The sequence below is a fragment of the Pongo abelii genome, chromosome 7 (assembly GCF_028885655.2).
Source record: "Pongo abelii isolate AG06213 chromosome 7, NHGRI_mPonAbe1-v2.0_pri, whole genome shotgun sequence".
NCBI classification, from domain to species: domain Eukaryota; kingdom Metazoa; phylum Chordata; class Mammalia; order Primates; family Hominidae; genus Pongo; species Pongo abelii.
In genome coordinates this window covers 26,318,094-26,336,608 of record NC_071992.2, presented here as the reverse complement: position 1 = coordinate 26,336,608, position 18,515 = coordinate 26,318,094, and the positions used below count along the sequence as shown (strand labels likewise).

The window sequence follows — 18,515 nt, the reverse complement described above, 5'->3', positions numbered from 1 at the left end:
TTTGGTTTTCCAATGTATTTCTCTATCACACTGTACAAATATCACTGTAATATTCTTGGTGATAATGCAGAGAGAGAAGGGAAGACATATCACATAGAGAAACTACTCAGTTTCAAATAGCTGATTTTAGGGGTAAAATATCATGTGTTTTCCATATATTCTTCATGAGCCAGCTATTGTTTAGAGTATGCATTCTAATATTGTCATCTTTCCATAAAAAATTCTTTCCAATTTGGCCCCATTCTGTCTTCTCTTCAATTTCATCTTTTGCCATTTAACCCAAAGGTCAAGCCACTCTGAAATTGCTGGTTATCTGAATTATGCCATACACTGTACCTTTACATATTGTGCAGGCATTTTTTGCTAAAATGTCTTCTCCCATTTCCTGTGTGTTGAAACGTCCAAGTCAAAGCTGAAATGTTACTCATTTAAGATGCCATTTCATCTTCTCTGAGCAAAGTCCGCCACTTTTCCTTTAGACATCAATGTACATTGGTCACACCACTAAGAAAGCAATTTGTTGAACCGTAATCACTTAATTTTTACTGTAAGAAATTCTCATGTATGCTTACCTTTAATGTACAGTCAGTGGCACCATAGTATATGGCTAGTAAATATGAGTGAATGAATAAAATAAATGAAGATGTAAGGCTACTTTATAGTCCCATTAATTAGAAAAATCCATGTCTATAATTTCATTAGATATCCACTGTAAGTTTTACTAATTAAGCACATTTGTAACAATTATGTGTCATTTGGCATGACTAAAATTAGGCAAAATGGATGTTTATTACAGTGTTATTGCTACTCTGCTCCTCATTAAAAAAATACTTGTCAATATTTTCTCCTTTTCCATATCTAGACCTCTTTGGAACCAATTATAGTATCCAGTAATGTTTTTAAAGGATTGAACTAAGACGTTTTAATAAAACAAAGGGCTTTTGTCTTACCATTCCATCTCCACATTTTGTTCCTGACGCCACCAGGCCAATGTCTGTAGAATCACGGTATAAAAAAATGGTTTTGCATTCGACAGTAGCATTCTGCTGGGGATCCTTAAGGTGATAGGTCTTGTCTTCTCCAAGGAGAGAGGAAAGCTCCCCACCAGTGCAGTAGATCTTTCCACATCTGACATCTCTGAAGGAAAGGGAGAATATTCAAACTTGGAACTAGAAATACAACTTTTGAGACTAGGCTGGCAATGAAGCCTCCCGGTCACTCTTTTTCTAGATCCAGGTTTCTCGCCAAGTTGAGGAGGCTGGAACGGGCAGAGAAAACCACTGAGCAAAGTCTTGGCCCTGGGAACTGAGATGAGACCGTAAAAAATGTAAAATGATCGTATTTCTTTTGGATTTCCCTGTGAACCTCACAAGTCAATACTGGCTTAAGTTTACAGGGGAATATTTTTTTATTAGTAATTTGAATTAGCATAATTGTAAGCAGGACACCAAGATTTCCTTCTTAATTCCCTCTTCTCCCGGTCTCAGTAAAAAGAGGTTAACAGGTCTGGGGACAGGAGCCATTCTGATTTTGACAAAGTGCTGTAAGAAGGCAAATTACTTTTTTTCCACAGGGCACTTACTTCTCCTCACAGGGAAGAAATCCGTTTTCCTCGTTTTTGCAGTATCCAAATTTATTTCCTTTTGTATTCATCTTGTAGCAGATATCATGACTCTCTATTGCCTCTGGGGTAAAAAATGGTATAAAAGTAAAACAATAAAAGCATGACTATCATGAATCATAAAAGACCTTATTTTACTAATGTAATTAAACTTTCAGAATCATGTCATAGTGAAGTAGAATGGAATAAATTATTTAAAAAGTATCCTATTGCCTCAAGAGAATATTTTAGGCTGGAGATACAAAACAGCAACAAATATACATAGCTCATATACTGAGATAGTTAATATTAGACTTAAGATCAACTAATATGACAGGTAATATCCAGAGAAATGCTAAGCAATATCTTGGAATAATGCCACAAATGACATTATATCTGATCTTGACCCAATTCCTACAGGGCAATAACAGAGAAATAGAGGCCACCATCTTTGTGAATACTTCACTGTGATTATCTCTCACCATCATCAAATAGTTCAGAGCACTGATCCTCACGAGTTGGACATTTCCCCATGAAGCAGTAGCCTTCTGAGTTCTTGCAAGGAAATCCATTGACCCTGAACTGGTCCTTAGGACAGGCAGGCGAGTGGCCAGTGCACATCTCAGGAAAATCACATTCATCTTTTGCCGGTCTACATATGGACCCTGCTTTTTTTATCTGTTGAGGAAAAACAAAGAGACTAAATCCTGGATACATTTAGGTAGGTAAGGTTTCGTAAGTAGACAGAAAGTTGACCCATTCATCTAAAAAAGGTTTTAAGGATGGATCATAGCTTCCTTCTCCATTCCACCAAGAATCATTATCATCTGTAAATGTGTTGGCACTCATGTAATTTTAAGAATGACAAAGTGATGTTTTTGAAATTTGGTATTAGAACAGCCTTAGGGAGAGGTGGGATGTACATCAAATGAAGAAACAGGCAGGTGTTCTCATTTATCTTGTCTTTTCTTTGTTCCAAGGGATCCAGTACATACCCTGCCTACCCGCTACCCACCTCAAACTGGGAACCCCTGCTTATAATGAGGAAATCTCCAGTACCAATAAATCAGATTCCTCCATATGAACTGGAGAAAAATACTCTTGCTTTCACTGCTGGAGGGAACTGCATAGAGATATTCTCTCATTCAGCCATTCAATATGAATTTAATTATGCTGGGTTCTGGATGAATTTGAAGATGCATAAGATATGTTTGTTTTCTTTGTGAATTCACAATAAAGTTGGTTGAAAGAAGTGTCAATAAACTCTTCGACAGAGCCATTGGGGTTTCTGGTTGTCTTCCTCAGGAACGTTTCTCCACTTGCTAGCCACTACCACTTTCCAGTGCTAATATAACCCCTTTCCCTTTTAGCTCACCCTTGGGATTTCAACTATCCTCCCAGATGAGGTTAAACAGATTGGTGATTATTTACAAAGGAGCAAGAATAGAGCTGGTCATGTGACTTCCCTCCTAAACCTCCAATTGCTACTTGATGTTTCTCCACTACCCAGGCCATAGCACAGCCCAATGCTCAGATGTTGGAGCATCTCACAAGAATCTCTGCTGGGTACTTGCAAGCCTAGCTTCATTCTGGAGTCAGTGGTTCAGGGCTGTCCAGTGGTTAGATAACTCTTGGATCCTACATATTCTTAAACTGAAAAAAAAAAAAAACCTTCTCCTGGCACATGACCTTACCTGACAAGATTCACAGCATTCTCCTTCTGCACAAGTAAATCCTGGCTTCAGTACACATGTGTGTGCATCACAGCAAGGATTAGTACACTCCTGGCAATAACCACAAAAGAGAGATGAGAAATTGGTATGTACTTTGACTCCCGTTTGAAGAATTAATTAGTTGTGCTCCTGCGGATTCTGTTAGAGTTAAATACTAATGCATGATGGTTGGCTGTGGTGCATACATAAAGATTACTGTTTAGAACTGGTATTTGGGACTTTTACTATTTCTCCTTCTCTCGTGCTGTTTGGTACACTACAGGTAATGGATTCTCATTGACAGAATTAGAGAGTCCAACATTTATAATCTTCAATTATCCTAATGATCTCCATTTCATTGAAGGGTCTTACTGCTTCCCTGTACTGAAGTGTGATGTGAGATTATTCAACTGCTGAAGATCTGATTTTATCTTTTGCTCAAGCTGCCCATTATTTCAGGCTGACCTTTATTTTTTAATGTGTCATTAAATAGCATCAAAATGTTAACTTATGCCCTATTTTCTCAAACAAAATTAAAACCTCAAAGAAAATGGAGTGTGGCCAGATAAGGTACCTCATGTGTTAGAATGAATCCATGGAACCATTCCAAAGAATGCATATGGATACGAGGATCATTTTCCAAAATTAAGAGCCTCTTTGCATTTAGCCTGAGACATTTGAAGACATTCTTATAACCTTTGGACAGGTCACTGTCCCCGGTCTGATTATGGAGTCTCTAACTGCTGTCCTACTAGACCTCCTGGTATTGTGCATTATCTAGACTGTAGATACTAAAATTGTGGTCCTCGGGCCAGCAACATCAGTGTAACCTTGCAGCTAGGTAGGTGTACAGAATCTCAGAACCACTCCATACTTACTGAATCTGAGTTCACATTTTAACAATGTCCCCTGGTGATTCATCTGCACTTATTAATTTCAGAGGCAGTTGTCTAGAACACATACCTATGTGATAAGCTCTTGAAAGAAATAGCTTCTGTGTTGGGGAAAAGCATATTAAGAATTACTTTAAAATTTGCCTCAAGGGCTTTTCCTAAATGCTCCAGAGACCACAACTACAATAAATACATGAAACATTAGAAGGTTTCTGCTCTATTAAGACAGAGTTTTCTATTAACAGGAACTATCCAGCTGTGATACAGGCTAGCTTCGTAAGTTAATAAATAAAACTTGATTGAGTAAGAGATTTTGTAGAGCAGATTCTGACTCTGCATGAGACATCAGACTTAAGGACACTCATGGGCCCTTGTCACAAGCAGAACCAATTATATAGAAACAAGGAAAGGTGATGCTGCTGATCTCTAGCAAGGTCATTACACATGTTTCATGACTTGATAAGAAGCCCTGGAATGAGGCTACACCAATCATTTGTTTTATAAAATCAAAATAAAAATGGAAAGCAAAATTTTTAAAAGCTTTACAAGGAACACCACGGTTGGTGTGATTAATGGCCACATCCCTGCCTAGGTTCTACCTGATCATAAATTTTGCAATTTAAAGATAGCATCATTTGCAAATACCTGAGCAGGGCCGCAGTCACACTCTTCACCCTCATCCAACTTCTTGTTTCCACAAAATTGGAAATCATCAAAATTGTAAGGAAATGGAATGTTGAGCATGCATGTTGGCTTATAATCCTTCAAGTACTGGTGGTATTGATTTTGGCTGCATTTACTGAATTTCAGTGCAGGAATGCTAGAGATAGAATGAGGTAAAAATAAAGATTAGTCATATCAATGCATAGTGGTACAGCGGCTGTGAGCATTTTACGAAGCATTTAGAAAGAACAAATGTAAATGTTTACTGTTAGAGCAGGGAAGTAACTGGGTTCTTTATTATAGAAAATATCTTCTCAAAACACAGCGAACACATGCTATTTTAGTGAAAATATCTTGGCTATAGATCCTCCAGCAAATCCTTCCTGAAGCCCACATTATAGACTGGTTGTCTGTGTTTACTGCTTCCACATCCTCTTTAATTTGGTCCTCTTGAAATAACCTATGTACTTGTTTATCATCCCTACTAGATTACAAGCATCTCAAAGCAATAATTGTATCATGTGTGACTTAAAAAAATAAACATTAGCTAACACAGTGCCTGGCACAGAGTGCTTCTCTATAAATTTGTTAAGACAAACAGTTTATTTAATAATATACATATCCATAGGAATGTGATATACTTCTTAACCTGAAATTTATCTCCCTTCCATCTTCCTTTTCTTTTGACTTCCTTAACATTATTATTGACATAATAATTCAATACAGTAGGACTTTAGAGTCTTGACTACATTAGACTGAGATAATAGGACTCTGTAAAATATTACTAATTATGTAAATAACAATGTAAAACTAAATATTAATTACTGAGTTCTTATTCTGTGCCAGTCATCACATTTAGTTGTGTTAGCCACTTTACTTCATTTAATCAATGTGTGGAAGCATTGATCACCAAGAAACTTTTCTTACTATATACAATGCTTTATGTATACCTGCTCAGAAGGGATTCAAAGACGTGCAAAACTTAGGACCTGACTGCCTGGTAATTTACAGTACAATAGGGAAGGCTGGATATTCATTTATTCTGTAACTGTTTATGGAGTGTTTAATATGTGTTTGGGACTTTTCTAGTATGGTGGTGTTATAACAGAGACCCAAAAAGACAAAACCCTCTGACCTTGTGGGACTAGCTTATATTCCAGCAGAAGAGTAAAGTTATAAATAAGCTGAACACGTGAAACAGAGAATATGCTAGATAGTAATAAATACTAAGGAGAAGACAAAAAACAAAAGGAGTGGGAGTTGAAATGCCAGGATATGTGTGTGATCTAGATCAGGTGGCCAGGGAAAACATTGGTGGGAATAACATTTGAGTAAAGATGTGAAGGAAGTCATTACAGCTTATAGAAAAGATGACAAAACAAGGCATGTAGAGTCTATTTCTCCCCTAATTGCCTTGGTAGCAATTGGTACTAATTGTCATGGTGTACTTTTGCAGTGTACCCAGAAAGAGTTTTGGGATTTCTCTCACAGTATCACCAGAGAGAGACACTACCAGTTGGTGAGATTTAGCCCCAGAAAGAAAACTGCCATGCCTAGTTATGGAATAGACTTTTTAGGAAATTCTATACTTTACAACATATCCTACAATAATTGGTTTTGACTCAAAATCCACTTTTGAAACATGTTTCTTCTTTTCTTTTTCTTTCTTTTTTTTTTTAAAAAGGAGTTTTGCTCTTGTTGCCCAAACTGGAGTGCAGTGGCATGATCTCAGCTCACGGCAACCTCCGCCTCCCGAATTCAAGCAATTCTCCTCCCAAGTAGCTGGGATTACAGGCATGTGCCACCGGCCTGGCTAATTTTGTATTTTTAGTAGAGATGGGGTTTCTCCATGTTGTCCAGGCTGGTCTCGAACTCCCAACCTCAGGTGATCCACCCGCCTCGGCCTCCCAAAGTGCTAGGATTACAGGCATGAGCCACTATGCCCAGCCCACTTCTGAATTATTTAAGTGTATTCTGTACGTTGTTCGAACCTCACCTTCCATCACTGTCCATCACGCATTTTCCTGAAGGACAGGTGCATGGGAACTCGTCATGCTGCATCCCAAGGTTATGCCCCAGTTGATGTGCCATTCTGTTTGCAATTATGTTTGTGTCAGGTAAAAGATCCTGATGAAAACAAAATTGCATTAGAAATTTTCAAAAGATAGCACACTGTAGTACATAGTGCTTCAAACTAGTGGTTGAAAGACCTGGCTTCTAGCTCCTAGTTAACTGGTATCTATTTAAAAAGGCATGAACTCAGTTACCTCTCTCCCCTGTACCTCAGTTTCCTTAATTATATAAGAAGCCCAAGAAAGTGACTTTTTAAGTATCTCTAGCTCTAACATTTGAAATTCTTTCTTTGTGGCATGGTGATAGTCATTGTTAAATTTATAGAAGCTCATTCTTATAAATAGTTAAAAACTATTAACTAATGTTATTATGATTTTTACCTCTTCAAAATTCATATGTTGAAGGTATAAAACTAACTTCAAGGTGATGACACTAGGAGGTGAAGTCTTTGGAAGGTGATTAAGTCATGGGGGCAGAGCCCTCATAAGTGGGATTAATGCCCTTATAAAAGAGGCTGGAATGAGATCTGTGCCCCTTCTACCAGGTCAGGACACAGCGAGAAGGTGTCAACTATGAGCCAGACAGGGCTTCACCAGACACCGAATCTGCTAAGGACTCCATCTTGGATTTCCTAGCCTCCGAGAAACAACTTTCTATTGTTTCTTACCCATTCATTTCTGATATTTTGTTACAGCAGCTAGAATGAACTAAGATAAATATCCTACACAATATAATAAGTAATATTGATTGTCCTCTTTGTACTACATATCCAAATTCTATAGAAATAAAAACGTGAGGTTCTTGTTTTCAGCTTATAGTCTCACATTGCACAACAATGCTATACAATGTTAAAGATGAAGTTTCTATTATGAGAAAAACTTAAATGTCAGATATATCAAATCCATGGAAGAATTGGTTAACTTGACTCATAGTTCCATTATATGCTTTAATTTCTATGTTAATACAAAATTAATTTCCAAAAAGAGGTGGGCTATCAGATTACTATAAAGCTAATAAAACATATCTAATTTGGTCATCTCATCTTACTCATATAAAGTTTAAAATGTGTCCTGGAGTGATTATAATATCATAATCTAAGTAGCATGTATCATAGTATGAGTAGCAATAATCTAACAGCATATATCAGATGAAATTGACTCTATGATCCAAAACTTATGTTACTGAAATACCATAGGAAAAGCTATAAGCCCAAAATAACTATATAATAAGTAAGTCATGTGGTCATTTAAATAAGTACTAGCTTTGAAGTTTTTTATCTTAATACCAGACAAGGCATAGCAACAACTAGGCACGACATAAAGGAAGTAAATAGAAACCTTCGTGTTCTCAAGAATCTCTCAGATGGGGTTATTTGGACAACATTTACTAGAAGCTTAGAGACTTTGGAAAGGATCACATAAAAAAAGGGAGTCAACAGTTTTTAGGTCTTATGCTTTCTAAAAATGAATTGAAAGGTTGTTTTGATATGATATGTGAAGTGGTTTATGTGCCTTATTATCAGCACAAGAACAATTATCCTCACTTGCTAAATGAGCCATCAACTTTTGTGTGCATTATTTGTCCTTATAAGTAGTTATATTTCATATGCAAAAGAGCTTTACTAATCATTGCATGCTGATCTGTGGTATACCATCTGTTTAAACTCTGAACAAAACGGATTTACCATCAATATTTATCTATAATTTTTTAATAAAACATTTTTATTCATTTAATAAAGAAAACATAAGTCTGTTCATGACATATCTTAGTGAGTATATATGACAAAATGCACACATAATCTCTTTCCATGGAACCCAGGACATTACAACAATTTTGTTCAAACATTATTAAGTAATATAAATAAAACACAGCCCACCTTAATGATACTGGTGGAATAATAGGGCAGGCACATACCCCCTGGATAAGAAATTCCTTGCACATGTGAGTAGAGCCACTTCCCACTATGAAAAAGATGCAAAAATACTCTTCAATCTGAGTTAGTAGTTTAGTTAACACAAAGATCAAATTGCAGTGAACCCCAACAATACCAATGCTTTTGCATGTGAAAATGCCTTCTTATTTCTGGAGTTTTGGAATTGAGGCTGACCTTAGTTGATATTGAGCTCATCTTTAACCTGTGGGATATTAGAGGCATTGAAAAAGCCAGTGCATTTGGGAGGCCGAGGCGGGTGGATCACGAGGTCAAGAGATCGGGACCATCCTGGCCATCATGGTGAAACCCCATCTCTACTAAAAATACAAAAATTAGCTGGGCATGGTGGTGCACACCTGTAGTCCCAGGTACTTGGGAGGCTGAGGTAGGAGAATCACCTGAACCCGAGAGGTGGCGGTTGCAATGAACTGAGATCGCACCACTGCTCTCCAGGACACAGAGCGAGGCTCCACCTCAATAAAAATAAAATAAAAAGCCAGTGCAATCTTACACTGAAATTGCAGAAGGGTATAAAACAAAAAACAAAAAATACAAATCAAAAAATACAATAGAAATCCCATTTTACTTGACTATAGTCTACTCTGCCCTCAGCTTTGGATAAAACCATTTACAAGACCAGAAATTGATTAATGAAGTGTAAAAGTGTTTAGAAGGAAAAACAAACAATTGAAAAATGTTAAGACTTTTGATCAACCATAGAAACTCAGGTAGGATTTGATAGCTATAATAAAACACTTAAATGAGTTGTCAGATAAAATGAGAACTGTTCTTGGATTACTTGAAAAGACAAACGTAGATATTTATATTATAGGAATCCAAATTTGATTTGATTTCAGGAATATTATTTAGAGTTGAACCACTTTAAAAAGAGCCATTGGGGCTAAAGGGTCACACCTGGAATGTGATAGAACTCAAAGCCAAGAAAGGTGGTCAGATTAGATGACCCCTTTCAGTCTTTACCTTTTTTGATTAAGATACACTCCATTTTTCTCTTTATTATTGAAATGTTTCTCTTCCTACATATTAGGCATCAGTATTTGACTATGCTTCTTGGAGAGACAAAATTCTGGTCTTTTTAAACTCTGGGGATATTGAGAAAACCATATGTATGGAGGGGAAGCACCAGGACAAGAATAATCTCGAGTGTCTGCTCATGGTTGCTTGAAATCAAGTAACACATGATAATGCCGTATATACTGTCTTGCCACTTCTACATCTAAGTGGATACAGAAGGGCAGGTACCCAAGAAACTTAACATATAAGAAGTCCCAAATATGATGCTCAATGGGCTATTTAGTAGCATTTCACCCCATCTCCTTACTTGCAGACGTCCTATTGATATGCGAAGCTACTGGTTAGAATAGGAGGTGTTCTAAAGAAGTTAAAAGTTTTCTACTTGCACCCTTTCAAATACTTTTGCTTTTATTTATTAAGTATTAAAAAATACATGTATAAGGAGAGGGCAAAGGAGTTAATCTTGCCCACTCTGAAGTTTGTGGCCATGTTTTACTACGCTCCATTCCCCATGATTTTGGGGCATGCTAATGTATGAATATTCAAGTACAAAGCAGGCACAACTATGCCTCTGGAGATATATGCTATGGGCCATCCCAGATATAAAACACAGGAATTATGTTACTTTGGAGGTCTGATGCACTCTCATTAATCTGCCAGAGGACTGAACCCGACTTTCTACTGCAGGTATTGGAAGCTTCAGGTTTTTGAGTTCAGACTGAAAGTCAACGTCTAAATAATAATAGAAGATTATTAGCAGGCTGGGTTTGCAGACCTTAGGAGAAATACCGATATTATGGGTATATAAAGTAGGAAAAGTGGGCACTATTCTAATACAGTAGCTTTAAGCGCATCAGAAGAGATGCTAAAAGATGGCATCGCTCCAAAGGACTTCTTCCACAATTCAGCATTCTTTAGGATAACAGGACTCTACTAAATATTAGGTTGTATTACATTCAGTTCCATAATTACTTGTCCCTTTCCTCTGGGCTAAGTACTGTGCTAGGTATCTTGAAAAACAAAAATGATAAAAATGGTCCCCTTTTTAAAGAAATTAAAGATTGAGTAGTCTAGACAAAATCACGCTTTTACTTAGGAATATTAAAGCTCTGACAGGTTTCACTTATCAGATTAGTTGTTTGTTCAATTGTATAGTAGAGAAGATGGTATTGAAGGGCTGCTCACCAGGTAGGCAGATTTTGATGAGGGGAAATGTTCAGAGAGTGAGGTGCTTTCCCAGAAAGACAGATTTTGGTAGACTATTGGGATGGTACAACATGGAGGGCGAGAGGAGTTAGCACTGGATGCTGATAAAAAAATGTAAATGGATTCTAAAAGCACTTTGCTTACCTAATGGCATTTTTAAGTCTACCAAGGAATATGAATATATCAGATTTTTTCTTTTCTAGTATTAATATTAGAAAGAAAGATTATTAAATAGTCCACTTGAAAACTTTCTATTTATTTATTTATTGGGACAGGGTCTCACTCTGTCACTCAGGCTGGAGTGCAGTGGCACATTCACAGCTCATGTTATCCTTAACCTGGATTCAAGAGATCCTCCAGCCTCAGCTTCCCAAGTAGCTGGGACCACAGGTGCATGCCCCCATGCTCAGCTAATTTTTAAATCTTTTGTACAGATGGGGTCTTGCTATGTTGCCTGGGGCTGGTCTTGAACTTCTAGGCTAAAACAGTCCTTCTACTTTGGTCTCCTAAAATGTTAGGATTAAAGGTATATGCTACTGTTCCTTGCTTGGAAATTTTCTGTATAGCTACAGATAACATTTTGTTGCTGCATACTACCCAAAAGTCAACTGCTTAAAAAGTGTTATTTTCTGTTAATTTTTTTTTGTTTTCTTTTGTAATAATCCACCAAAGGTATGCAAGAAAATAGAGCAATCACCAACCTGAGTAATACAACATGATCAAAATCCTTCCTTGTTTTAAGGATCTTTTCTTGCCAAAATGAAAAACGCAATAAGGTAGTTTCTATATTTGAATATAGTTCTATTTTATCTTCATGTGTCCATATTTCAATGCCAACCAACGTCACATGGATGTTTAAGGTTTTATAAATCTGTTCAAAGAAGAAATTATTTTTCACAAAGTCAAGTTGCTGGAAAGATTCTTCAATATTGCTATATTCCTTTACATTTCCCCAAAAAACAATAATTTGAACTTGCGACGTACATAAGTAAACAGTGCAAGCCTCATGTTACAAACAGATATATCAAAATGGGACAGAATGCATTGCCCAGAATACCTGGTGAATTTTCTGGGCAATGGTGAAATTTGATCAGAAAGATCTGCCTCCTCGAACTATCATAAGTCTTACAGGCACTGTCTCAGGATGTGCTGGAAGAATTTATTAAAGTTCTGAGTTTAGAACTGGCCTAAAAGCATAAATTTACTAACAGTGGCAGGCGGTGTGAGTGCTCCTTATGCACCTTCATACTTCAGGCCAAGTGTCCATTCTGTGGCAGGTTAGAAAGTTGGCATTGGTTCTCAAAAACTTAACTGCTGCGTTTGATCTTTATGTTTGAATTTTGTAACTACCTGTTTTTTTTTAATCTGAGAAATGTTCATTAGGGATTTCTCTAAGCAGGCAGAAATAGTTGTAGCCTATAAACCTCACACCTATTTCTACCTGCTCTCTAAACACCAGGGTGATAGGTGCTTTTATGCCAGGACAAAAGAAGTTAGAGTTTATGCAGTTATTATGGGAATTTTGAGAGAAAGGACTATGTGTTGTATCAGTTTTATATTCCACAATCGTCAGTACAAGTAGGTTGAAAGAAAGTGAATGATAAACTATCAACACTGAATGAACAGAAATGGAAAGATCATTCATACAATGTTACTAGTCAATGTAACTAGTCAATAAGAAGTGTAATAATTATATCATTCCTGTAACAATAAACTTCTGTTAATATTCTAGTTTTCTTAACCTACATGATATGAATATACTCAATTCCATGTGTCAGTAGAGGCCAAAAAGTTCATTTCATAATCAGGGGAATTAGGTGCCTTTTAAACTCTCCCGAAGTTAGACATGTAGTCAAACTCTTACTTCAAATCTACACTGGAGCCTGTGATATGCATCCCTATTCCTCTTGGCCCTGAATTTTTTGTTTGTTTGTTTGCTTTTTTGTTTGTTTTTGAGACAGGGTCTCATTCTGTCACCCAGCCTAGAGTGCAGTGGTGCAATCATAGCTCATTGCAAAGTCGAACTCCTGGGCTCAAAGGATCCTCCCACCTCAGCTTCCTGAGTAGTTGGAACTACAGGCACACACCACTGTGCCTGGCTATTTTTTTTATTTATTTATTTTTGTTGTTGTTGTTGTTGTTGGGATGATGTCTCGCTTTGTTGCCCAGTCTAGTCTTGAACTCCTGGGCTCAGTGATTCTCCTGTCTTGACCTTCCAAAGTGTTGGGATTACAAGCATGAGCCACCACACCAGGATCTTGACCCTAATCTTAATGTATGGTAAACTTTAGAAATCAAGTACTACATAGCAATAATTATTTTAACCTGGGATTTTCAGACCCTCTCTATTCACAAGTGGGCTTTACATTTACAAAACTACACACAAGTGCAAACGGAAATATTATTTGTCATTCTGATGATATTTTCTTCTCATAAGAACATATAAAATAAAAGCCATGCTTTATCTGCTAAATTCTTGGATAGTTTTGGATACACACATTTGGAAGGCTGTGGAGAATTGAACTGCTCTTTATAGTAGGGAAATAACTAAGGAATCTCTGAGTTAAAAGGGGTGAGGACACGATAAAAGTCAAAATAAGAAAGGACCCAGTGAAATAATGTGAGTATGGGCTCTGTGAAGGATAAAGGGCCAGTAAGAAGGGATACAATGGCCAGGCACACGGGCTTTTAGACTTTGTTAGCTTAAATTGTTTGTTTTATAATGTGCTATGTAGCCTCCCAATGTAAACTACAAATCTTCAGTAAAAGTTCAGCAATATGCAACAATTTTGTATCTATGCTTACTTGAAGATGAGAAACCAACGAGAGAGTTTGAGTCTTGAGTTGGGGTCAATGCTAGGGAAGTGATAAAAGACATAATTGAAAGATACAAGGAATGGAAGAAAACAGAAGTGACTATGAGATGTAATCATTGCACTCCACACTGTTCCTTCCTCCCTCTTACAAAAAGGTATGGGGAAAATTTTCAATTTCCACAGACGTAAATTGAAACAGTTGGGAGTTCTCCTTCTGCCTACAATGTACAAAGTTAGAAAGAATGTTGCCTCTACCCTGACAAAAAGGACAAGCCAGAGAATCTAGAAAATCATATATTTTTTTCTGACTCCACCAGAGAACTGAGGCAATAGGGCCAACAAGTGTGCCTGAACCCTAAGCAAAGACAGTCTCCTTCAAGGAGAGATGGTGCCAGAGCACCTCCCTTGTGGCAGATAATGAGAAAGAAAGATGTTGAGCACCTTTTTAATCGGTAGAAAGAACTGACCAAATATCATTAATGAATTGCTTCAGGCCAAGTGTGGGAGAGAAGGAGAATGCAGAGCCCTATGGAGATCCAGACACAGGGATCTCAGACCCATACACAGATTGATCTCCATGGGCCTCTGTGGATGCCAACAACCACAGTGGGGGACAGAGAGGGAGACTCAAGATGGCTCCCTCAGTGGGGTGGGCCTGAAGAAGGGGAGAATTGCTGCTTTGCGAAAAATTATAATATCTACCGAACTCTTTCCCTCAAGGAACAAAAGCCTTAAACTGCCAAGGGAGCTATAGTAAATTTTTCCCCCAGAACCCAAATTAAAATGTATTACAGCTGAAGAAAAGGAAAACAAAACAAAAATAGCCTTCTACTCCTGGAGGAGAGGTGGGAAACTGTCCTGAATCCAGACCATTCAAGATCTCCTACCAATGGAGAGGAAAATGAACACTGAGAAATACTCACCCAACAACCCATGGACAGGGCTTCCCTAAGACTGAGGTTAAATCAGGATGAGAGAAAATGCTCTGGATCCAATAACTAAGCTAGAAGGCACTGAGGAACAAACAACAGGCCACTACTGAAGAAGCAGTGACAATGTGAGGGGAGGTGCTGGCTCTCAATAAAAGCCTAAAGTTGAGAAAGGAACAGAAATATGGAGAAAAACTCCCCAACAATTCAGGATCCACCCTAAGCACAAAGTAACACTAGATGAATATGCAGTTGATAGTGCACTGCAGGTAGCAGCAGCAACAAAATCAGCTCAATTTCTGACCAGATTAATCCAATTCCGCATGTTAATGACCTAGCAAAAGAGGAAGTGTACCATTTCAGGCATAAATACTATTTTCTTAGACTCTCCTATACATACTGTCTACTATCCAATAAAACATTAAAGAACATACAAAAGAGCAAGAAAAGACAACCCACTGTTAGAGCGAAAAGAGTTGACAAAACTAAACTCGTAGATGACCCACATGTTGAAATTGTCTAACAGGAAATTTAAATTAGTTATCCATAATATGTTGAAGGCTCTAATGGAAAAGATGGATGTGGTTTGCAGAATTTTAAGATGGCCCCCAAGGATTCCTGTTCCTGGACACTAACACACTGTGGAATGACCTCCCTTTCAACGTGGGCAGGACTGTGACTATGATGAATTTCACTAATATATTTAGGTTATGATACAGAACAAAGATAAAGGGAGCTTACAGCTTTTCAGATGTAATTAAGGTACCCAAATCAGAGGATTCTGAGTTGAATAACAGTGAACTTACTCTGGGTAGACCTAACTTAATTTTTTAAAACAAATCTAGTAATTTGAAGCAGCAGAATTTCTCCTGCTGGCCCAAAGAAGGAACCTGCTATGTTGTGAAAGGGTCCAAGAGAGCACTGTGTGGCAAGAAATTGTCAGGGCCCCCAGTAACTGAGATGGCCCCAGCAGACGGCCAGCAAGGATTTGAGGACTTCAATCCTGTAACTGCATGAACTAAATTCTGCCAACAACAACAAGCTGAGATCCCCAGGCCTGATTTCCTCATTCTGAGATCCTGAGCAGAGAATCCAGTTATGTTGTACCCAGACTTCCTGCCTATAAAAATTGTGAGATAGTTAATGAGTATTGTTCTAAGATGCTAGGTTTGTGGTAACTTGTTATGCAGTAATAAAAAAAATGAATGTAGTAAAAAACAAGCTTGAAAAGATGAGGGACTTTCAGCAGAGAGGTGGAAACTGTAAGAGAGAGTGAATGAAAATAGCTGAGTACATATATGGTAGTAGCGACAAAGAATACCATTGATGAGTACAGCAGTAGGCTAGACATGGGTGAAGAAAGAATATTGTTGGCCCAACAAAAATTAGCCAAATGGAAACACAAAGAGTTAAGAGTGAAAACCACATAAGGGAAGGTCCAAAGCTGTGGGAAAATCACATGATCTAATACGCATATAATTGAAATATGAGAAAGAGAGAGAAATAACAAGGCAGAAGAAATATTTGAATTTCTTTGAAATATTTGAATGATCAATAATTTTTAAAATAGTATAAAACAGCAAATCACAGATCCCAGAAGTTCAGAGAATCCAACACTATAAATATCACACACACACACACACACACACACACACACACTCTCTCTCACACACTGATGAGGGTATGCCCAAGGGACACATAGACCAGCTAAAATATTGCCCAATGGACAAAACTGAAACAATTTGAGCAACAAAATAGTGTTAGGTTGTAACTCAAAGTACAAAATAAGTATCCATGAGTTCATACTGATATAAATAAATTCTTAAATACATATTAATGGAAGAAAAGAGAAAAATCTCTTGCATAGAAAAATTTCAACTAATTTATGTAGATGCTCCATTGTCAAGGAGGAAGAGCATAATTTCCACTTAAGTGTGAGCCGTGCATAGTAACTTTCTTTCAAAGAATATATTATTGTGAGGAAGCATACACTTTCCATATGCCCCAGTATTCCTACTTCTTCGTTATTTACAAAAATAAATGAAATTCTATAATTGCACATACAACTATATACAAATGTTTAAAGGCATTGTATTTACAATAGCCAAAAACTACAAACAGATTAAATGTCCCTCAACTGGTGAATTAGTAACCATTGGCCTAGAGGGGCCTTCCTTACAGCTTTTTCCTACGGGGTCTCTTTATCCTAGTAATAGGGCTGAGGTGTCTTAGAATGAGTCAGGAAAAAAATGTGTTGCAATTCACAATTTGTTTTTTTAAAGGGTTATATACCTCATTCTAATTTAGACAAATTAAGCATTTTAATATATTTTACTGAAACAGTTACTCCACTTTCTATGCCAAACCATGGACAACAAATTATAACTTAAAAGACTTTTTGTTATACAACATCACAGAGCAGTGATTTAAAGTAGTGTGATTTGGTTTACAGTGATTGATTTTCATATTCTTTGTACATTGGTTCATAAATTTTGTGATTAGAGGCCAAGTTTTGAAACTTATTTCAATATTAAATGTCATTTACATCGAAAATTGAAAATTCAGAGCTGTGGTTTGTTGTTATTATTTTTTCCAGGGGATTTTTGCTTATTAGTCTTTGTGCTTTGTATTCCCTTAATATCAGGTGACTACAATAGTCCAGCAGAGATCTGCGCTGAAAGGTTCTTTGCATTCGTATTATTGGCTTGATTCAAAAACTGTATCAAATCTTACCATGTTGACAAAATTGACCATTCCCCAAATTCGGTTCCTTAGTTTATTGTGAGGATGACCATTTCTGCGATACTGGAAATATAAATATCATATTAATATTCATTAATAATAGGAGTTGCATAAAAGCTCAACAAAATACTTCATTCATCAGCTATTACAAAGAAAAAAAATCATTGGCCTAATGAAGAAAGAGAACTCCTTTCATTCAGCTAAAAACTAGACAACTTAAATACATTTTTGATATAAAATAACTAAATACAGCCCTCCTAAAGACATTCTTAGGTGTAGTATTAATTCAAGCTTTTCTTTCTAATTCTGTTTCCCTTTCACATTACATTGTACTACATTACATTAATTTATTAAACCAACTGATTAGTGTTCTTTAGAGTCCATTTTTATCACATTGATGAAACAAAACTATTAAAGCTACAAAGCAATCAATATATGGCAAAGAACAGCAACTTTATTAGTCCTTCTGTGTCCTTGGTGCTCACAAAATAAGGAATATGTAATTAAAAAACCTACTGGAGCTGGAGAAGTGCTGAAGAGGGACAGGAAACTGTAGCTACCCCTTCCCTCCAGGAAATAGCTACGAGGGCAAACCAGACTTTCATGTCCAGTCTACTCTGACTTTTGTTGTCTCCTTATAACTGCATTCCCTTTTTGTACTATCGGGATCTTGTATCAATTATCAATTTAGACCTGATCAAATATACTTAATAATAACATAAGGTGTCCTGTGGGGATAAATGCAAATGGTCAAACTTCTTTCATAATAAAAATAAGAAATTAACCTGCCTTTCTTGAATCCCACAAGTATCTGCTTGTTACCATCCCATTGCTCTCCTGTTACCTTAAATATCAAAATACTGCTGAGATATAGCATTAGAATATCTTCAATTTTCATCTTCCACGTATTCAA

At 37.0% G+C, this 18,515-nt stretch overlaps 1 protein-coding gene across 1 annotated transcript in view; it reads right to left on the bottom strand.

Annotated features, from left to right (window-relative positions):
• The window catches only part of ADAM7 (ADAM metallopeptidase domain 7), a 61,739-nt gene that overhangs the window by 14,504 nt on the left and 28,720 nt on the right, over nucleotides 1-18,515 (bottom strand). The window contains exons 8-16 of the mRNA XM_002818912.4: nucleotides 17,594-17,665; nucleotides 11,817-11,986; nucleotides 8,818-8,902; nucleotides 6,865-6,995; nucleotides 4,851-5,025; nucleotides 3,295-3,384; nucleotides 2,083-2,278; nucleotides 1,583-1,685; nucleotides 951-1,137 (exon numbers count right to left, since the gene is read on the bottom strand). Coding sequence (XP_002818958.2) covers nucleotides 951-1,137; nucleotides 1,583-1,685; nucleotides 2,083-2,278; nucleotides 3,295-3,384; nucleotides 4,851-5,025; nucleotides 6,865-6,995; nucleotides 8,818-8,902; nucleotides 11,817-11,986; nucleotides 17,594-17,665 — 1,209 coding nt within the window. The remainder of the gene's footprint in view (nucleotides 1-950; nucleotides 1,138-1,582; nucleotides 1,686-2,082; nucleotides 2,279-3,294; nucleotides 3,385-4,850; nucleotides 5,026-6,864; nucleotides 6,996-8,817; nucleotides 8,903-11,816; nucleotides 11,987-17,593; nucleotides 17,666-18,515) is intronic.